Raw genomic sequence first — 17989 nt, forward strand, 5'->3', positions numbered from 1 at the left:
TGAAGAGGGGTTGGCGGAGGAGAAACAATTTCATCACCAAGTAAAAGAGGGGCTGTCGTCACAATCCTTATCCGCTCTTCGATATCAAGCCATCCTACCAAGCTGTGGGGGTGAATAGAAGGTAATTCACTTACATTACATAGCAAAAGTCCTGAATTCGTGGTAATCTAATACGATTCTTGCGGTGAAAGTTATCTGCACGTGATGATAAGAGAGTACATCACGTGGAATTTATCTCGGTGTCTTGGCGCCTTTGAAGCCACGGCGGGCGACTTGCTGCGATTGTTTATACACCTGGTCATTTTCGGCAGTTTTGCTCTGGAGAATGCTAGCCGTTTTTGCTTCACTTATATGGAGCTGAGGACGGATCACGATTAGTCTCTTTTGAGTTTCACCCATTGGCGATCTCAGCAACTTCATGACGACCGTGCAGCTGCCCGGTATTGTTTGATTGTCACTACCTAGCTGTTGGACGGGTCTCGGCCATGCGTAGTCCGCGGCAATATTTGAACTGGAAATGTCCTCCCAATTACTACAGTCGGAACTTCTTAATCTCATCCAAGAATCCAAAAGAAAGAATTCTGAATTGCGAAATGTTTGACCTCCTTTCCTGTTCTCGGAGCAGGGATGCCAGAGCCCACAGCTGACTAGATTGTAGGCTGCTGACGAGTCCCTCAATGACTTGAAGGCGCTTCCTTCTACCTCAGAGGCGCAAATATCTGCTGGTTAGATTGCACCCTTTCTGGTTTTCTTTTTACCTTTAGGAATCGTGTACTGAGCAATAAAAAGACCTTGCGCGCAAGCCCCGGTTTGTTAACCCGTTCATTTTGGCATGCCATAGTCGCCATGCAAAACTCGCCGGAATTGGTGTCGTTTGCCTGCAGCGACTGGTTGCATCTAAGTCATTGCCGTCAGAGCGGCTGAAGGATGTCCTAAGCGGGCTGAAAGAAATAACAAATCTAAGTTAGTTACCGATTTCTTCCCAAATTACACCGAGACTAACGCCAGGAAGCCCTGGATATTCAGCTCAAGATCTTGCAAACCTTGCCGTCTTTATTACAGCACTATTCCAATGACTTGGGCGGGGAGCTCCTTGTCACGACACTTGAGATATGTGCAACCTTGCAGTCGAGCAAGACCCTCGCCGTCTCCAGTACGGCAGCGGCTACGTTGCAGCAGCTTGTTGTTTCCACGTTTGAGCGGGTGTCTATCGAAGACCGTAAGTTAAATTTGGTGATACGAAACCTGTGGCATGTTCTTATATCGTCATAGAGATGCACCAAGAGTCGATGCCGACTACCACAGTGAAAATCGATGGAGGCTTTGTGAAAATAGGGTATTTTGCGCTGGATGCTTTACGGGTGAGTCCTAACAGTGTCCTGCTGGAATATCGCTTGCTCGACTAACCGGTAAGGCTTTGGATGATCTTTGTCGGCTTGTGGATGGCGAACAGCTGCACTTTCTGCGAATCAAGTCACTCTCTCCAGCGTTTACTTTGGAGTTGATTGAAAGTATTCTCCTCAACAGTGGCCAACTATTTGTTGATCACCCGGAACTCACGCAAGTGCTACGGAGTCGCCTCATTCCCATGACCGTTAGATATCTATCGGAAAGGCATACATTCTCTCAAATGGTGCGAATCGCTAGAATTCTCCTTATTCTACTTAAGCGGTACTTGTCTCTATTAACTGCAGAATGTGAAATGGCGCTATCGCTTCTGACGCACCTACTTGAACCCGACGGAGCCGCGTCATGGAAGCGAGTACTCTGTATGGAGATGTTTCGAGGCCTATATGCTGAACCAGGCCTCGTCAGGATAATTTACTCATTATACGATGCCGAGGAAGGGAGAAAAAATATCCTTCGAGACCATATGGCTTCGCTTGTTCGGCTGGCAGCTGAAAAGCCTTCTTTGATCGGTGTTAGCGCTCGTTCAACGGTGCCATCACGGGCGGAACACACTCGGTCTATCACGGAAGAGCAAATAACTCTCGAGGTTGGAGGAGTGGCAGGAGTCATTGGAACCTCGGTTCCATCGAATGACACCAATGTGCCGGGCATCAGCAATCAGTGGAGCGTAGTTCGCTCACCGTACCTGGAACTGCTTGATAAGACTGAACCTCCACTGCCGCCTGAAACCTACATTTACAGTTTGGTGCTAAACTGCGTAAGCGCATTTGCTGAAGGGCTCGCCAAATTCATCCTTCCGCTTACAGTGCCTGACCTGAAACCGAAGCGGAAAGGCCGCATTGCAGGGGAGCGAAATGGGGGCTCTGCGGCAGCTTCGCAGGACTTACAAAGGGGAGATTCCTTAAAACGATCGAGGTCAACTAAAAAGTTTCCGGTGCCGATCAACCCTCTCGATCTAGAATCCCATCCTCAACTGTCAACGATCCGGACCTGCGCGGGGATTGTTGAGGATTGTTGGCCGGCCGTTCTAGCGACATGTTCGACTTTTCTATATGCGTCGCTAGACGATGATTTTTACCACAACCTTGTTCGGTCTTTCCAGAAGCTGACACACGTCGCTGGTCTCCTAAGACTGTCCACTCCCAGAGATGCCTTCTTGACCACTCTCGGCAAAGCCTCCATGCCAACTGATACGAGCATCGCGAATCCTGTTAGTTCAGAAGCAACACCGGGGGTTCAACAAAATGAAGTGATGGAAAAGGAACAAAAGGGCAACGAACTCTCCCATGTTACGCCCCAGTCACCCACAGAAGGCCCCGCAGCGCCCTCAAGCGACCAAGCCCTCTCCCTCAGTACAAGAAACCTTCTCTGTTTACGAGCTTTGCTCAATTTGGGCATTGCACTTGGACCCACCATGGATCGGCCTGCTTGGGCAATAATTCTTGGGACACTCCAGGATGCAGATTTGTTGGTTAACAAATCACCGACGAAATCGCAAAGTACAGCCGGCAGTGCTTTAGAGGCCACAGGAGGGACAGTAGGGGATGTGCCTCAAGGGAACCTCGGAGCAGAAATTATGGCCGTGCACTCTGCATCATCCAAGTTGTTCGAAAGCACCAGTGATTATCCTGACGACACTTTCAGGGAATTCCTGATTGCACTTTTGGAGCTTTCTGCAGCAACGGAGGAACCCAAAACAACCGAGGCCCCTGAAATGAGTATAGGACAAGCACGTTTACAGCCGAGCTCTGGTCGTATGCGCCGGTCGTCCCGTCGTGTGTCGCATGCGCTAGGGAAATCAAGGATTCAGGAAGAGGAATTAAGGTTCGTTTTGGATAGAGCACAGAGTTTAGCCAAAGCAAATTTGGAAAGACTGTCATCACTGGCAGAGAGCGACCAAAGCGCCTGGGAACTTCTTACGGACCGGTTAATGGCAACTGCAGCTAACGCCCAGATCGGTCAAGATCACCGTCTGCATGCAAATGAGGTTCTCAATTCCCTTGTCTTTGAGACGATGAAACAAATGGTTGGCGAAAGTGATTTGGAAAGGGATGCGCGACAGTTGAGAAATCTGAAGACACTAGAAGCCCAGGTCAAACTGCTCTACGAAAGTAGTGGCTGCCAGTTGGGCTCTCCATCGGCTTCTATAGTTGAAGTTCACGAGCAAAGCTTGGAAACATTGAAGAATATTCTGGAACAATTCGCTGAGACGTTTGTTCAATGCTGGGAAGCTGTTTTTGGCCTCATATCCAGTGTATTTGGCGTACCGACACCAAGGGGAAACAACAACACCGCGAAAGACCTCGATGCTGGTAGGCGGGCGCTGGTAGCCGACTCCCATCGGCTCATCCAAGTTGCATATAAAAGCCTGCAACTCATAGCATCTGACTTCTTGACCCAACTTCCGCTGCAATGTCGTCTTGACCTTGTGGAATCCTTCTCAAAATTTGCTCTGCAACAGCAGGTCTTCAACATATCGCTTACCACAACGTCATCCTTTTGGAACGTCTCCGATTTCCTTCAGGATCAGACAGAGCGCTTCTCTATTGAAACGCACGTCGACTTATCTGTCAGTGAGGATAAACTTGCTGAATTAGCAAAGACGAATGATCGCTCTGTCTCGAGCAATGCGCTCTGGCTATTGCTCCTGCTGCGGATCGTAGACATCACGACAGATAGCAGATCGGAAGTCAGAAACTGCGCGATTCATACTTTGCTAAGAATTTTTGATGCCTACGGCCAACAGCTTTCACCTAAAGCGTGGTCTCTATGCTTGAATCGTGTTTTGTTCCGAATGGTCGAGCAGATTGAGGCTTCATTCATCAACGTGCAAAGCAAGGCTAGCAAAGACTCTGATGAGGCAAAGGCATGGTCCGAGACAGCAGTTCTTGTGATAAAAGGGATCTCTGATCTTGTCACCAACTTCTTTGAGACTATCACGAAAGATGATATGTTCGACCGATCTTGGAAGCGATTGCTTGACTATTTTCAAAAGCTAGCCAACCGGCGCCTTATTGCTTTTAGTCAAGCAGTGTTCTCGAGTTTGTCTGGCATTCTTTTGCGAGTTCAGCAGCCAGACGGACTCAGTACGCAGTCCCTGCAGTCGGCCTGGGCGGTATGGTCCAGTGGCCACCCGATGGACAAGGAAGATACGTTGGATTTGGACCAGCCTAATCAGGATGCCGCGATATCGTATCTGCACAGTTTCCAGCAAATTTATCGCTTGTACAAGGACAAATTAACGAAGCAGGATATCGAAACGATTTTACAACATATGAAAATGACCGCTTGGAATTCGATATGCCCTAAATATTCGCCCGACGTCGATCGACCGTCACAGTTGCAGGCCCTGATACTTGACTGCTTAAGAATGATGTGCTTAGAGAAAGATGACTTTCAGGGCCAGATTCTCCAGTGTTTATCAGAGTTCGCGGACTCTGCTCTTTCAAGATGGTCACCAAATAGTGATACCAGAAGACCGACCTACGTTGCTTTCTCCAAGAATGTGATAGATCTTCTTAGCTGGTACATTGCTGAATATGGTATTAAACGAGATATATTCAGGGACGGCTCTGTATCGACTGCCCTGGAGCATCTCGCAAACCCCATCGTCCAGCGATATGAATGGCCTGGGAAGGATAAAGAACCTAGCCTCTGGCAGAAATCAAGCACAGCGTCGTTGAACGTTTTGCGGGTGGCAATTCCTTACGTGGAGAAGCAATATGATAGTGCAAGCGAGCTTGAAGTATCTCGATTCTGGAAATGTGTTATCGAAATTGCGAATGGCATCATCGCCGCCAAGGGCTACCGAAGCGCATCCATCCCGGGCGCTTCTCTATTATCCGACGAAGCTTTTGACATTGATGCATTTTCAAAGCTGAAGTCTCTAATCATTCCATCACTCGGGGCTTCAGCAATTCAGGATAACATTAGGCGGGATTTCGCCTGCGCTCTACTTCATTCCTCTTTTATCTATCACCCACAACGACACGATCTGCCAAACAAATACCATGAGAATGGGCCACTTGAAGGTATATATGATGTACGCCCAGGAAGAACCTTCGACCCACCGCCAACTACTCGAACCAAGATGGCATATCACACACTAGACACTCTGTTTCAGCTATCATCATCACCCGGCCAAAGCTCATCGACGGATGAAGACGCCCAGAAAAAGATCTCGATTGCTCGTTCCACATCCCCATACCTCATCCTCCGATGTGCTGTCTCATTAAAGGGCTATATTGCAGATCAACCCCTGCGCGGGCTCATGCCACAGCCGACCCCAGCACGCAAGGCGTTATTGCATCTTCTTGAAGGAATGGTCAATCTCCGGAGCGAACCATCAGCGATCCCACTACCGCCTACGCCAAGCTCAGTACCCGGCCAAAACCAGAACCACAAGAAACACCTTGTGTGGATATATCCACTTGTTGTGCAGGCAGTGCAAGTGGCGGGCAAGGAGCGAGATGATGGACAAGTGTTACGTGCTCTGGGCAAAGTGTTACATGAGGTTGGCAGTCCCGCATAATATCGTCACTTTACTATATGCACTAGGACGCATAGATATACACACGGGTACTTTTTTGCTTGTTACTTTAGCGTTGCCTCATATTGTACGTTACTGTTGCCAAAGACCATGCCTCCTGGCGCTCCATAGACAAAAACAATAGTCAAAGTTCGATGCATTGTATGGTTCGGTTCCAGCAAAACCATGTAGGGTACTAGTGTTGAAAAGAAAAGCTAAAAAAGCTAAAAAAAAACCTAGTTAAAACTCCCCGAAAACACCACCCATGCATCCCATACCCTGGATGAAACTCCTTGGGATAAACAGCAAAAAGAGAAAAAAAAAAAAAAAAAAAAAAGCCGAGGGCCCATGAATTCAAATCTCAGAGTGAAGCTCCAGCCTCATACCCAGCCAAGACCGACTGTACAGCGGTCATAACGTCCTTCTGCACAACTGCAGCCTCGGCGTGTACATCAACGGTAAGAACATCCCACTCAGCGGAGCCAGGCTCCTCCAAATCCTTAAGCTGGCTCTCCACCATTCCAGGTTTCATGTAATGCGCCTGGCGGGCGGAGACGCGCGCAAACAGGGTCGAGCGGTCGAGCTTGAGGTAGACGAAGTGGATGCGCACATTTGGGGTGCCGTAGGCAGCAAGGCGCATAACATCGCGATACTTTTCTTTCAGCGCGGAGCAGGCGACGACGACGCCGCGGGGTGCTGGGGTGGATGGGGAGGTGGGAGTGAGGAGGGTTGTTGCTGCGTTGCGTAGGGCGATGAGCCAGTCCCAGCGGTCCGCATCGGTGAGAGGGATGCCGGAGCCCATTTTGGCTTTGTTGGAGGCCGGGTGGTACTGTCGATGTGTTAGTCCGGATAGGGTAGATTTATAGATAGGCGAGAAGACTTACGTCGTCACCCTCAAGGAATGGAACGCCCAATTGTTGGTGGAGGTATATTCCGACAGTACTTTTGCCGCTGCCGGCGGGACCAGTGACGATCCAGATGTGTTGGAGGTTGTCTGAAGACATTGCGACTTGCGTTGAACTTGAAGACGGTGCTGTTGTGTGGCTGAGCGCCGAGACTTTCGTGCGCGAAGGATCTATGACCGTTGGAGGTTGACGCTCGCCGGCGGATAACATATTGGAAAGAGGTTAAAGAGAGGAGCTCTCTCGCTATTTATACACAGGAATGAAGGAGGATGACGTGAGGGTGAGGGTGCGAGAGTAGTGAAGACGGCGTATGAACAGGCACAGTCGTTGCGTCGCCGCAGGCGCAAAGTTTAGATGTGTTGGGAGGGTTGATTGCAACTGTAGTACAAAAGACAACAGAGTGGCACGTAGTAGCAGTTGATTAGAGTGAATAGCCGCAAACGCAAACGGGTGAAAGGGTGAGAGTACAAGTACAGGATGAGGGCAGGAGCAGATTATATTGTGTCAGGATAGCCAGGGTTAATAAATGGTAAATCAGGACTGTCTCAGGAGTCGGGACCGGGTTTGCACCAGTGGGTCATGGCCCAATATTTGTATACCAGGACCACTTCCCGACTCCCCATTCCGGGCGATGGATTAGCGATATCAGTAGGAAATCGGCGATTAAACGAGCAAGGGGAAAAGAGAAATACATATGAATACAGCCGGTGGGGGAGAGTGGGGGAAGCAAACAAAGTCCTGGAAGAGCGAGTCCAGCGGTCTGGTTGTTAGCGGCTGATCGCAGACACACCCGACAACTAAATACGGTGTACACTGTTCACAGTGCTGTGGATTTCAACATACAATTGATCAAATGAGGATATTCAAATCCGCGATGCAAGGAATCGCGTTTACCACTTCAGATTAACTTGCAAATCTCATCTGGCGGCCATGAAAAGAGTGCGATCTCTTGTCTATGATGTCACATACTAGTGTTCATTAGCCGGGGAGGCCGGGGGCGAAGCAGGTACTGCAATTAATACAAAATTACAAGCTTGAGAAAGAATGGTTTCTCAGTTGAGGAATCGGGCAAGGGCTCTGATTTGTGCGAAACATGAAGAACCCTCGCCAAAGGCCAATCATCTTGTGAAAAATGCTTCCATCAAAATCCATCCAGGCATTCAAAGGCCGTCGTGTGCCCCCACGCTATACCGCATTAGGCAGCTATGGTATTGCGTGGGATGTTATTCGGAAATGATACAGCATCGTACTTTCACTCCCACAGACCAAAGAAGAGGCCGATGGACGTATCTGCTCCTGTCAACGCTTAAAAGTGTAGTCTGAGCGTCTCCGTCTGTGACAGCCATGACCCTGACGGGTCTGTGCCCGGATCTTCGTTTATCAGATTCGGCTCGTCCACCTGCCGTGGTAGACGACCCGTGCTGTTGCCCACCATAACCTGGAAATCTGGCGGTCTCACAGGATCTTGGTGCCTAAATCACTGGTAAACTGGTAACCATGCAATGCTGTCCAACCTGGGAAACCTGATCTCTCGTGATTGCTTTGTGACGAGTAGCAATCGGACAAACCACCGGACTTTCAGTTCTTGGTCAAACGCCACTCTCCAGGGTAAACCCCAGCTGTCATGGCGATTCAGGCGCTATCAGTAGCCTTGTCAGTTCGCCCGATGATGACGGTATTAACTCCTGAGTGACAGACCGTTCCATCGGGGATAAGATGTTAGAGGATTATGATTGGTTGACAATGGGGCAGTTTGGGTGTGGCTTGAATCCGGGGAAATCCGCTGAGGCTCATGCGGTGGAAAAAATGCAAGTCTTCCTGCAGGAAAGCATTCCCTGATGATCTGTCTGGTCTGCACAGATGACTCAGTATGTTTGCTCCGACTTTCTCGTATTCCTGCACCTTTCTGCCGGCTGGCGAATGAGGACACTCAATTCTTTGCTCGGTGCAACGGAAATGGGTTTCCTCGGTGTTATATGGCTTCAAACAGCCACACAGAACATCTGGTCCATCCAAAACCCCGCACCAAATGCCCTTTCATTCTGGCAGAATGACTCTCTCGGAAGGTATTCAGAGTATATTATTTGCTGCGTATACCGTAATTGCTGGGGCGAGACACCATTGTTCGACCGCGGCCCTTCTTGGCAGCGTATGTGCTCCGTCGACATGGATTGCTGACTACTGAGCCATGTAACTTCAAACACTGGTCTTGCTCAGCGACAACTGGGCGTGTTAGATATAGTTCACCATATCGAGAAAAAAATTAAATTATATGGCTTCCCCGAAGCTCGAAGTGACAACCAGCTGAGGTTTTGGCGTCGTGCTTATTGTCCGCAGACTCAGGCGGACACCTTACGTAATCCGCATATGCCACCGCCAGGCAGTAATGCGAGATGCTGTCGACCCCAGTGAGAAGCTCATCTGAGCTCAACGAGTGGCCGTTATTCTTGTCATTGTGGTTCTCTGACCTACGCGGCCGAATTGACAAATTGAGAAGTACCAATATATCGGTATACTCACCATGACTTCCCTCTTCTTCTCAACCCCGCTTGACATCGACGTTGTCCTTGAGGATGGCGACGAGCGCCAGATGGTGGATGTCAAGCTGGAAAAGGGCCATCGGGAGAAGGTGCCCCTTTACATGGACGGAGAATCAGTCAAGGGTGCTGTAACTGTCAGACCCAAGGACGGTAAACGGCTGGAACACACAGGCATCAAAGTGCAGTTTATCGGGACGATAGGTACGGAAAGCTAGCTGGCTGGCTTCGTTAAGCCATGCGCGCGTGTTGCGAACGGTCTTATCAAGATGGAATATTCCTGTGACAACTTACTAATACGAAGCTTTGCGCATGATACAGAGATATTCTACGATAGAGGCAACCACCACGAATTCCTATCCTTGGTCCAGGAACTCGCGGCTCCCGGCGAGCTGCAACACCCCCAAACCTTCCCCTTCAACTTCAAGAATGTCGAGAAGCAATACGAATCATACAATGGCATCAACGTGAAGCTACGGTATTTTGTCCGGGTGACGGTATCTAGGCGCATGGCGGACGTGATTCGAGAGAAGGACTTATGGGTTTATTCTTATCGCATGCCAGAAGAGAGCAACAACCCGATCAAGATGGATGTTGGTATCGAAGACTGCCTGCACATAGAGTTTGAATACTCCAAGTCGAAGTACCACCTCAAGGATGTCATCGTGGGACGCATTTACTTCCTCCTGGTACGCCTGAAGATCAAACACATGGAGCTATCGATTATTCGACGAGAAACGACTGGGACCCGGCCGAATGAGTATAATGAGAGCGAGACGTTGGTGCGATTTGAGGTTAGTGTTTGAAATTATACCGCCGCGAATTGTTTGCTGATTGGCTAACCGAGCAAAGATCATGGACGGATCACCTTCTAGAGGTAAGCCCTTCGCATTTGTTCCTCCTTGCATACGCTTTTAAGCTCTCCGATCGCCTTTTGAGACCCTCGATTCGTTGAAACGTGATCCCCTCCGCCTGTTCAGACAGAAAGACGACTGCGCGGGGGAGATGAAGGGAAAGACAACTGGGATGAACTTGTGCTTACTATCAGCAGGTGAAACCATTCCTATTCGTTTGTTCCTTGGTGGATTTGACTTGACGCCAACTTTCCGGGATGTCAACATGAAGTTTTCGACACGTTATTATCTGAGTTTAGTTCTCATTGACGAAGGTACGTTAACCTGGTTGCACGGGCCCATGATGTATCCTTTCTTATCTCACTGCGCCTTGAATTTGAGCGCATTGCTGGCAACTGCCTCACAAATGTATCTTTGGTGCCTGAGTATCTTTCTCACCGCCAATTTCCCCTTGTCCAATCCATCAATAGCCGTCGGCAATTGATCACGATTTCGGACCAGTCAAAGTTGCGCGGCGCTCGGCCCGGTTGGTTACAGGCACCATTATCGGCGTCTCCCCGGCTGAAACCCCCACGCTAAAAGACCCTCACGTGGTGGACTCCACCGTCCCCAGTTATTCGTCCGGTTTTATATTTTACACCGACCGCTGTATTTTTGCCTATCTTGTGGGCCCTTGTATACTAACTCCTCATCTTTTAGACGCTCGTCGATACTTCAAACAATCCGAAATCATTCTCCATCGTCTCGCTCCCGAAATCCCCCCAACGCCTGAAGTAGCCCGGCAGCAGCAGATCCAGATGCGGCAGGCCGCCGAGCAAAAACACCACCAGCTCCCACCAGGCTCTGCGACTCCTGGCCCAGGAAGAGAGCATCCAAACAACCAGCAACAAGCACAAGCAACCGCTCCTGTGGCCGCGGAGTAAGTATGACGTGGACTAGCGCGAACCATACTTTCCGAGCAAACGAGCACCATCCACCCTGATTAGTTGGGGCTAAACCTCCCGCTCACCTATCCTATCTACTTCCGATATGATACCAGCTATCGCGGTATCAACATATACCCTCGCCATTCCTCTGCTACTCACTATGTATATTCCTGTATACGTATGCTGTGTCTTCCTATTTCCTTTCTAGCCTGCTAGTGAGAATACACTTTACTTTTTACTACTACTCCACGAACTTTCTTTTCTTGAGCCGGCGACTCTCATAACGCTAGTAGTTCTGTTTTAGTGTATTATTGACCACAACGAGTACCGCAGCATGGGTTTGGTATACGGTTGTCATGCTTAAGGTGTAGAATACGCTTGGATTAGTTCATCATTTGACGATTGCATTATTATTTCGACCCGTGGACTCGTGAACTGTTAGATATAGCTTAAAATATATATCTTACTGTTTCCTGATCATCAATCCTAGCAGCTGCTTTCCTCAAGGGAGGCAACAGCCTCCGGAATAAAATTGCAAAAACAGTTGCATAAAAGCAAACCAAGAAAAAAACCTGCATACTCCAACAAGGAACTCCAGCAAGAAACGAAATTGAAATGGTTTTAGTGGTTAGTTTGCAAGATCAATCATTCAGCCAACAATCCTCATATAGGGAGGCGCGTGGATGGGAGAAGGCATTTCGAACAAACAACCAACACCGGAGGATCTCGTTTGCTATTGCTTCGACTTGTTTGAAGCGAAATGGCCAGATGGGATATTGAACAAGGATCGGGCCAGACGCGGAAACTGTCTTCCAGTTTTTCTTGGAAGATGACACAGCAGAAAAAACCAGCTACAGGTGTGATAGACTCCTATCAAGTGCCTCCCGTAATTTTGCAGGAATATCCATGTCTAATGGGAACGACAGAGATCTCATCTCGGCCGTAAACGGGTCCCATTCTTCAATCTTGGTCTCCGAACCGCAGAAAGAAAGGATCCAACTTTCCAAAATTGTACGGGAGTTCCTATCATCCAGATTGATAGGCTCATCAGCAGGGATAAGATCAACCAGGCGGCGTCGAGGGTCCAACCAGTCCAACTCCATGCACCTGTTCGAAGTTTCCACACTCTGAGGAGGTGGAATCTTCACTGGCGGCGGAGGCTCGACACGGCAGTTAACGTAGTAGAGGAGCTTTACGGCACACACTATACCTGAGAGTTCTCCATTATGATCTATGTACCTCTAAATACCACGCTCGGCCCTACATTTAGAGCCAGGCTATCGCAGGCTCAAGAGCATGCGCTCTGGTGACTCGATAAGTTCCTTGACCTTGCTTGCCATCCTCGCCATTGTTGCACCATCCACAACTCGGTGATCCGCACTCCAGCTGAAATTCACTACCTCGCCCTTGGCTACCTGGTCGGCTTCATCGAAAACGGGTATTGTCCGTGACCTTCCGACTCCTAGGATGGCCACCTCGTTGGTCACAATAACCGGGCTCACATAAGTACCACCAATATTTCCAATGTTCGAGACCGTGATAGTACCACCGCTGAGGTCTGCAGGAGTGAGTTTACCTTCCTTCCCTAGTGCACTTAAACGCGAGACCTCCTGCGCGACGTCTAGAATGGAAATGCTGCCCACGTCCTTGATGTTAGGGACTATCAGACCCTGCGGGGTATCCATCGCAATTCCGATGTTGTGTCTTGGTCGCATAATAAGCTGCGGCTTGTCGGGGTTGCTGGTATCGACTTTCGCGTTGAGAATAGGGTACTCATTCAGAGCAAGCGAAACCGCTTTGATCACGAATGAGAGGAACGTGATCTTTCTTGGGTCGTTCTTGTCGTTGGCGATCTTCTTTCTCAAGGCCGATATGTTGTTGATATTGAGCTCATCGGCATATCCGAAGTGAGGAATCGTCAGTGACCGAGTCATAGCCTTGAACATCTGTGATTGAATTGGCGTTAGGCTAACCGCTGTGTCGGCTTGCTGTGACGCTGGTACAGCTGTACTCGGTGTGTCCCTCATTGCAACAAACTTATGGATGTCCTCCTTCAGCACACGTCCATCCTTGCCTGTTCCGTTCACATCTTCGATATTCACATTCAATGTCTTCAGTAGCCCGCGGACAGCCGGGGTAGCAAGTGTAGCAAAGCGTGACTTCGGTAAATTGCCTGTAGTATCCGTAGTCGAGAGAGCAGCTGACGCCGGAACGGTTTGGGGTGTTGTCTGTGACCCTGTTGTAGTATGCGCTGGTGGAGAGGGCTCCGCCGCGGCCGGAGGATGATCTTCGGGGTACTTGGCGTCGTCGACTTCTATATCGCAAAGTGCCTACGACCACCCGAAATTAGCAAGCACAATTGAAATATCAGTATATGGTCTTACCCTTCCTGTGGGAACAGTATCATCCGCTTGGAAATACAATTTCTTCACAATGCCCTCATACCTCGATGTAATCTGAATATATATATATTAGCTTGAAACACAAAGATTCCATTCAGAACGACAAGGTCCACAAACATCATCGACCGCCTTATCAGACTGATACTGGCAAAGCGGATTCCACTCTTCAATCCGAGCCCCTTCCTCAACATACCACTGAATGATCTGGACCTCCGTTATCCCTGTGAGATGAATTGAGATTAGCTATCAGACAGAACATCATGACGGTTCGGATAGATAAAAAAGAACGCACCTTCACCAACATCTTTCAATACTTGGGACCTAATACCACCAAGAGCCAAAGCAGCGTGGAAACTCCGCCGAGGAGGACATATCGTAGGTGATCGAACACTATTCAAGGCTGTGCGGGATTGAGCGGATGTCCAGGCTCTGGAGTAGGCCCCACTGCAACGTAGGATATTCATTGTTGAATCTGCAGTCAGACAGGGGAATATAGAAACAAGAGTCCTCGCGATGGGCGAACAATCCTCACTCCCTTTCTTTTATCTCCCCGCATTATGCGCTTCCAACCGCCGACGATAACCGACGCATAGCGTAATGTCACGTGGGGCTCTCCGCATTTCGGGGAATCGGTGGGTAAATCACGTGGAAGATAGGGCTTGGTCTTGGGTATATAGATAGGGGCGCGAGCTCGTTTATCTACCGAAGATTATAGGGATGGTTGGTAATTCCAGCAGATACCCATCAAGCCACTCGGGTCTAGGTTTCACCGGGACAGGACAATCCAAGGTGGCGTGTACAGTGTGGGTAAGTAGCCCCTGATGTAGGTATTTCCCGTGTGGGTATACTCCGCCTGGTAGGTAAACCTGAGGTAGGTATTCTCCGTAGTAGGGAATGGCCGCAGCAGGAAATCCCCAGCCCTGGTATGGCATCATGTAGGTATTTCCCAATATAAGAAGGGTTACGTCGTCATACAACAAGCCATCCAACTTTTTTCAACCATCTGAGGGAGTTTCTATTTTGTGTCCTACTGTCTTTAATCTACAAGATGGATGTTTTTCTCGACGTCCTAGACACATTTGTCTTCGACCGATTATACGCGTCGATATTGCCGGCACCAAATGGAGCTGGAGACGTAGGATCGCCATCACAGAAAGCCTATAACCAACATATCGGTGTTTATATTCCTCTGGAACCGTCTGAATATGTGGACGCGAGCATATGGAAGCGAGACGACATTGTGCGGCAGGCGATGTCTCTATTCCTAATTGCCTGGTACGTTTGCGGGCCCCCTCCAGGAAAACCATGTACTAACCAGGGCACTTTTTTTTTCATTCGGCAGGGTCTTCGGTTTGGCCATGTACCTCATCGGTAGCTTCGTTGTCTACCATACAATGTGGGACAAGCGGCTCCTGCGGCATCCTCATTTCCTCAAAAACCAAATGCGCCTCGAGATTAAGCAAGGCGTGAGCGCGATCCCTGTGATAGCTATCTTGACTGCACCTTTCTTCGTAGCCGAGGTGCGTGGCTGGTCTAAGCTTTACGACTTTTCGAGTGAAGCCCCATTCCCCGGGTATACGTGGTTGCAATATCCGCTATTCGTGTGTTTCACGGACTGCGGAATCTATTGGATCCATCGATGGCTGCATATCCCATCTGTATACCGCCACCTGCACAAGCCACACCACAAATGGGTCGTGCCGACGCCGTTCGCCAGCTACGCTTTCCACCCAGTGGATGGCTGGTCGCAGAGTCTTCCATACCATATCTTCCCGTTTTTGTTTCCGCTGCAGAAAAGTGCCTACCTAGGACTTTTCACATTCGTGACCTTATGGACAGTATTGATACGTAAGTCGTGCTCGTGCCATTGAATTCCGTAAACAGTTCTAATGCTTAACAGATGACGCCGAGTACATCTCTCATTCTGTGGTTGTCAACGGGTCAGCATGTCACACAATGCATCATTTATACTTCAACTATAATTATGGGCAATTTATGACTCTCTGGGATAGGTTAGGAGGGACATACCGCACGCCGAAGGAGGACGGTTTCCTGCAAAAAGAGAATCTTCGGGCCCAGAGCACCAAGAAGGACGAGTAAAAGACGGGTATTGAGTTAATATTCCAATGTTAGATAAAGGGTGGCTTGTCATCCCATTTCTAGTGCACTCGGTGTTGTCATGTACCGACTGCACCATTTAATAAATTCATTTAATTTCCCCAGATCATCTGTTGCAGCGCTGTCTGAATCCAAATATGGAAGATTTGTTCGTTGGCTGGCAATGTCAAGCGTGACCGTCAGTAGTAGCCAAAGCTCTTTGGCATGTTTCGGGTATCCTAGAAGAAGTTTCTGTTCGTTGTTTGAGGATGCGGAATCCCATATTTGCTTCCAGTTATTGGCGGCAGATCTTATCTTCTCCAATGGTACAGACCCGAAAAAGTCGACTCTGGCCATGAATGCGAGGGAATTTAGTGCTGGGAGTAATTTTCTTTTAGCAAAACTGTCCAAATATAAAGCTTGCGATGCAGCATACCATAGATCATGATTAGCAAATGTTCTGCTGAAAGTGAGAGTCTGGAAGGGATGGGTCCAGGGTCCGGATTGTCGAGCAACAGCCGAACTGCTTCCCTTACAGAGGGTAGTGGGAGCTCTGCTTCATAATCCATGGCAATGCGATTGAATGTCGACGCATCTTCGGCCTCCCATAGCTCCGTTTTCCATGGAAACGAGCAGTCCAGTTCAAATATGGATATACTGGGACGATTTCTGAAACAGAGTGTGAGGAACCCGTCCGCAAGAAATACCCATGAAGCAAGGCGTATGCATACTTCCTCCGCTACCAATAATCCCCACGAACCATCCTCGCCACTGTTAGATGTAGGCGCCATTGACCGTTTCAGGTGGAATATGCCCAAGCAACGCATAAGAGATACCAAACTTGGATGACGAATGATCCGAATGCGGCGCCTAGTCTCGACCCTCTCTTGCCCGAACTGCAGCATCTCGATAATTAGAGCGGCTTGGATGAGCTGGATTGTAGAGTGCTGGCTTGCAATCTTGTGAGTTGGCAGAGTAGACTGAGTAGATAGGGCAGTAACACTACGAAATATGAATTCTTCAGCCACATCAAGAAGCCGGGGCAACAGATATGCATCGTCCAATGAATTGCTGTATGTTGCACCCGTTAAAAATATTGAGAGCAGGAGCGGGTTGGAAACATTTCCCGGATCGAATGTGGGAAAATGCACAACCGGGAGATGCCAGTGAAGGGAGTGGAAGAATACTGAGACGAATATGGCAATGTTGGAGACGGTAAAAAGGGAGGCCAGTTGAGAAGTATCGTATAATAACTGTGTATTATCCGCGCTCTCAATTTTCATAGATTTGGACGTTTCAACGAGTTCCATCATCAGTTCGTTTAACTGTCCCGAGAGCTTGGTGGGCCCCGGTCCAGAGGACAGAAAGTCTGTAGGGATATGACTATCCGTGGTCAAAGGAGGTTGGAAGAAAGAGCTCATGCCCGAAAAATCACCAAACAACGCCGCCATGGAATCAAGTGGTATGAGAGCATCTTCCAGATGAGAATAAAGATTTTCAAGGTTTCTCGGGATGGAACATTCTGCGGTTGTCCCAATGGCGAGCCGGTCCTTTTCCACGAACGGGTCGGTAAAGTGCCGGAGAAAAGAGAATTGCGTGTCATTTTTTGATGGCACAGAAGATTGTATTGATGGCGATAATGAAAAAGCCGTCGAGCTGGAATCTGTCGGAGAAGACGCCTGCTGCGATTCGAACGTGCATTGTAGTCCTAGCGAAAGACAACGAGAGCATGGAGGGCCTTTGTCGCAAGCCTTTTTCATAGAGAAACACTGATCGCAAGACTGTCTTTTTCTCCCTGGTTTGGCTGCTGGGGCAGGCTGCCTGTTGTGTTTTGTCGCGCATGTTTTACCATGCCGTCGCGCGACCTCTCTGTGCAGAGAACGAGTTAGGCATAGCTCAATTACCGGTCCTAGGACAAGAAGACTGTACGGTTTCAGAAAAAGTTTCCTACAGAACGGACATGCAGTAGCGGCCTGGCCGGTATCTAATCGATAGTCAATGGGCGAAGATGCAGGGGGAACTCATTATGCTTACGGGTCACCTCATGGCGTTGCAAATGCGCCTTTCGCTGATAAGATTTATCACACTGAGCGCACCGGAACATGGTTCCATACGTGGACTGCCCAAGAATGACATTGGTCAAATGAGAAGTAGAAGTGGAGATGCACGATCGTGGTGGTTTGATGCGATCTATCGAAACCTGCATACAGGATCATGTGATTCTACTATTTCATGTGATTAATCAGCCATATACAGCATCCCGACGACTGGTCCACCTGCATACAGACGGGGCTGAAATAGAATTGTCAAGAGTTAACTAATTGATGCCA

At 48.9% G+C, this 17989-nt stretch overlaps 6 protein-coding genes across 6 annotated transcripts; 3 read left to right on the plus strand and 3 right to left on the minus strand.

Annotated features, from left to right (window-relative positions):
* Nucleotides 1–517: 517 nt before the first annotated feature.
* APUU_60231S (putative endosomal peripheral membrane protein (Mon2)) lies at nucleotides 518–5941 on the plus strand (the record flags this gene model as incomplete). The annotated part of the gene is made up of 6 exons (XM_041693449.1): nucleotides 518–595; nucleotides 659–725; nucleotides 790–963; nucleotides 1013–1219; nucleotides 1273–1361; nucleotides 1415–5941. 6 exons carry the CDS (start codon nucleotides 518–520, stop codon nucleotides 5939–5941), a joined length of 5142 nt encoding a protein of 1713 aa, XP_041559377.1.
* Nucleotides 5942–6299: 358 nt separating this feature from the next.
* Nucleotides 6300–7053, minus strand: APUU_60232A (gluconokinase; the record flags this gene model as incomplete). Its single annotated transcript, XM_041693450.1, has 2 exons — nucleotides 6300–6767; nucleotides 6823–7053. 2 exons carry the CDS (start codon nucleotides 7051–7053, stop codon nucleotides 6300–6302), a joined length of 699 nt encoding a protein of 232 aa, XP_041559378.1.
* A 2311-nt stretch (nucleotides 7054–9364) lies between these two features.
* Nucleotides 9365–11157, plus strand: VPS26 (vacuolar protein sorting-associated protein 26; the record flags this gene model as incomplete). The annotated part of the gene is made up of 5 exons (XM_041693451.1): nucleotides 9365–9584; nucleotides 9702–10174; nucleotides 10233–10257; nucleotides 10432–10548; nucleotides 10934–11157. 5 exons carry the CDS (start codon nucleotides 9365–9367, stop codon nucleotides 11155–11157), a joined length of 1059 nt encoding a protein of 352 aa, XP_041559379.1.
* Nucleotides 11158–12437: 1280 nt separating this feature from the next.
* APUU_60234A (putative 2-oxo acid dehydrogenases acyltransferase) lies at nucleotides 12438–14026 on the minus strand (the record flags this gene model as incomplete). The annotated part of the gene is made up of 4 exons (XM_041693452.1): nucleotides 12438–13490; nucleotides 13545–13616; nucleotides 13680–13783; nucleotides 13855–14026. 4 exons carry the CDS (start codon nucleotides 14024–14026, stop codon nucleotides 12438–12440), a joined length of 1401 nt encoding a protein of 466 aa, XP_041559380.1.
* A 584-nt stretch (nucleotides 14027–14610) lies between these two features.
* APUU_60236S (sterol desaturase family protein) lies at nucleotides 14611–15662 on the plus strand (the record flags this gene model as incomplete). Its single annotated transcript, XM_041693453.1, has 3 exons — nucleotides 14611–14837; nucleotides 14905–15410; nucleotides 15463–15662. The coding sequence occupies 3 exons, from the start codon at nucleotides 14611–14613 to the stop codon at nucleotides 15660–15662; spliced, it is 933 nt and encodes a 310-aa protein (XP_041559381.1).
* A 48-nt stretch (nucleotides 15663–15710) lies between these two features.
* Nucleotides 15711–17865, minus strand: APUU_60235A (uncharacterized protein; the record flags this gene model as incomplete). Its single annotated transcript, XM_041693454.1, has 3 exons — nucleotides 15711–16036; nucleotides 16096–17643; nucleotides 17694–17865. The coding sequence occupies 3 exons, from the start codon at nucleotides 17863–17865 to the stop codon at nucleotides 15711–15713; spliced, it is 2046 nt and encodes a 681-aa protein (XP_041559382.1).
* Between the last annotated feature and the right edge of the window lie 124 nt (nucleotides 17866–17989).

Source organism: Aspergillus puulaauensis, chromosome 6 (assembly GCF_016861865.1).
Source record: "Aspergillus puulaauensis MK2 DNA, chromosome 6, nearly complete sequence".
NCBI classification, from domain to species: Eukaryota; Fungi; Ascomycota; class Eurotiomycetes; order Eurotiales; family Aspergillaceae; genus Aspergillus; species Aspergillus puulaauensis.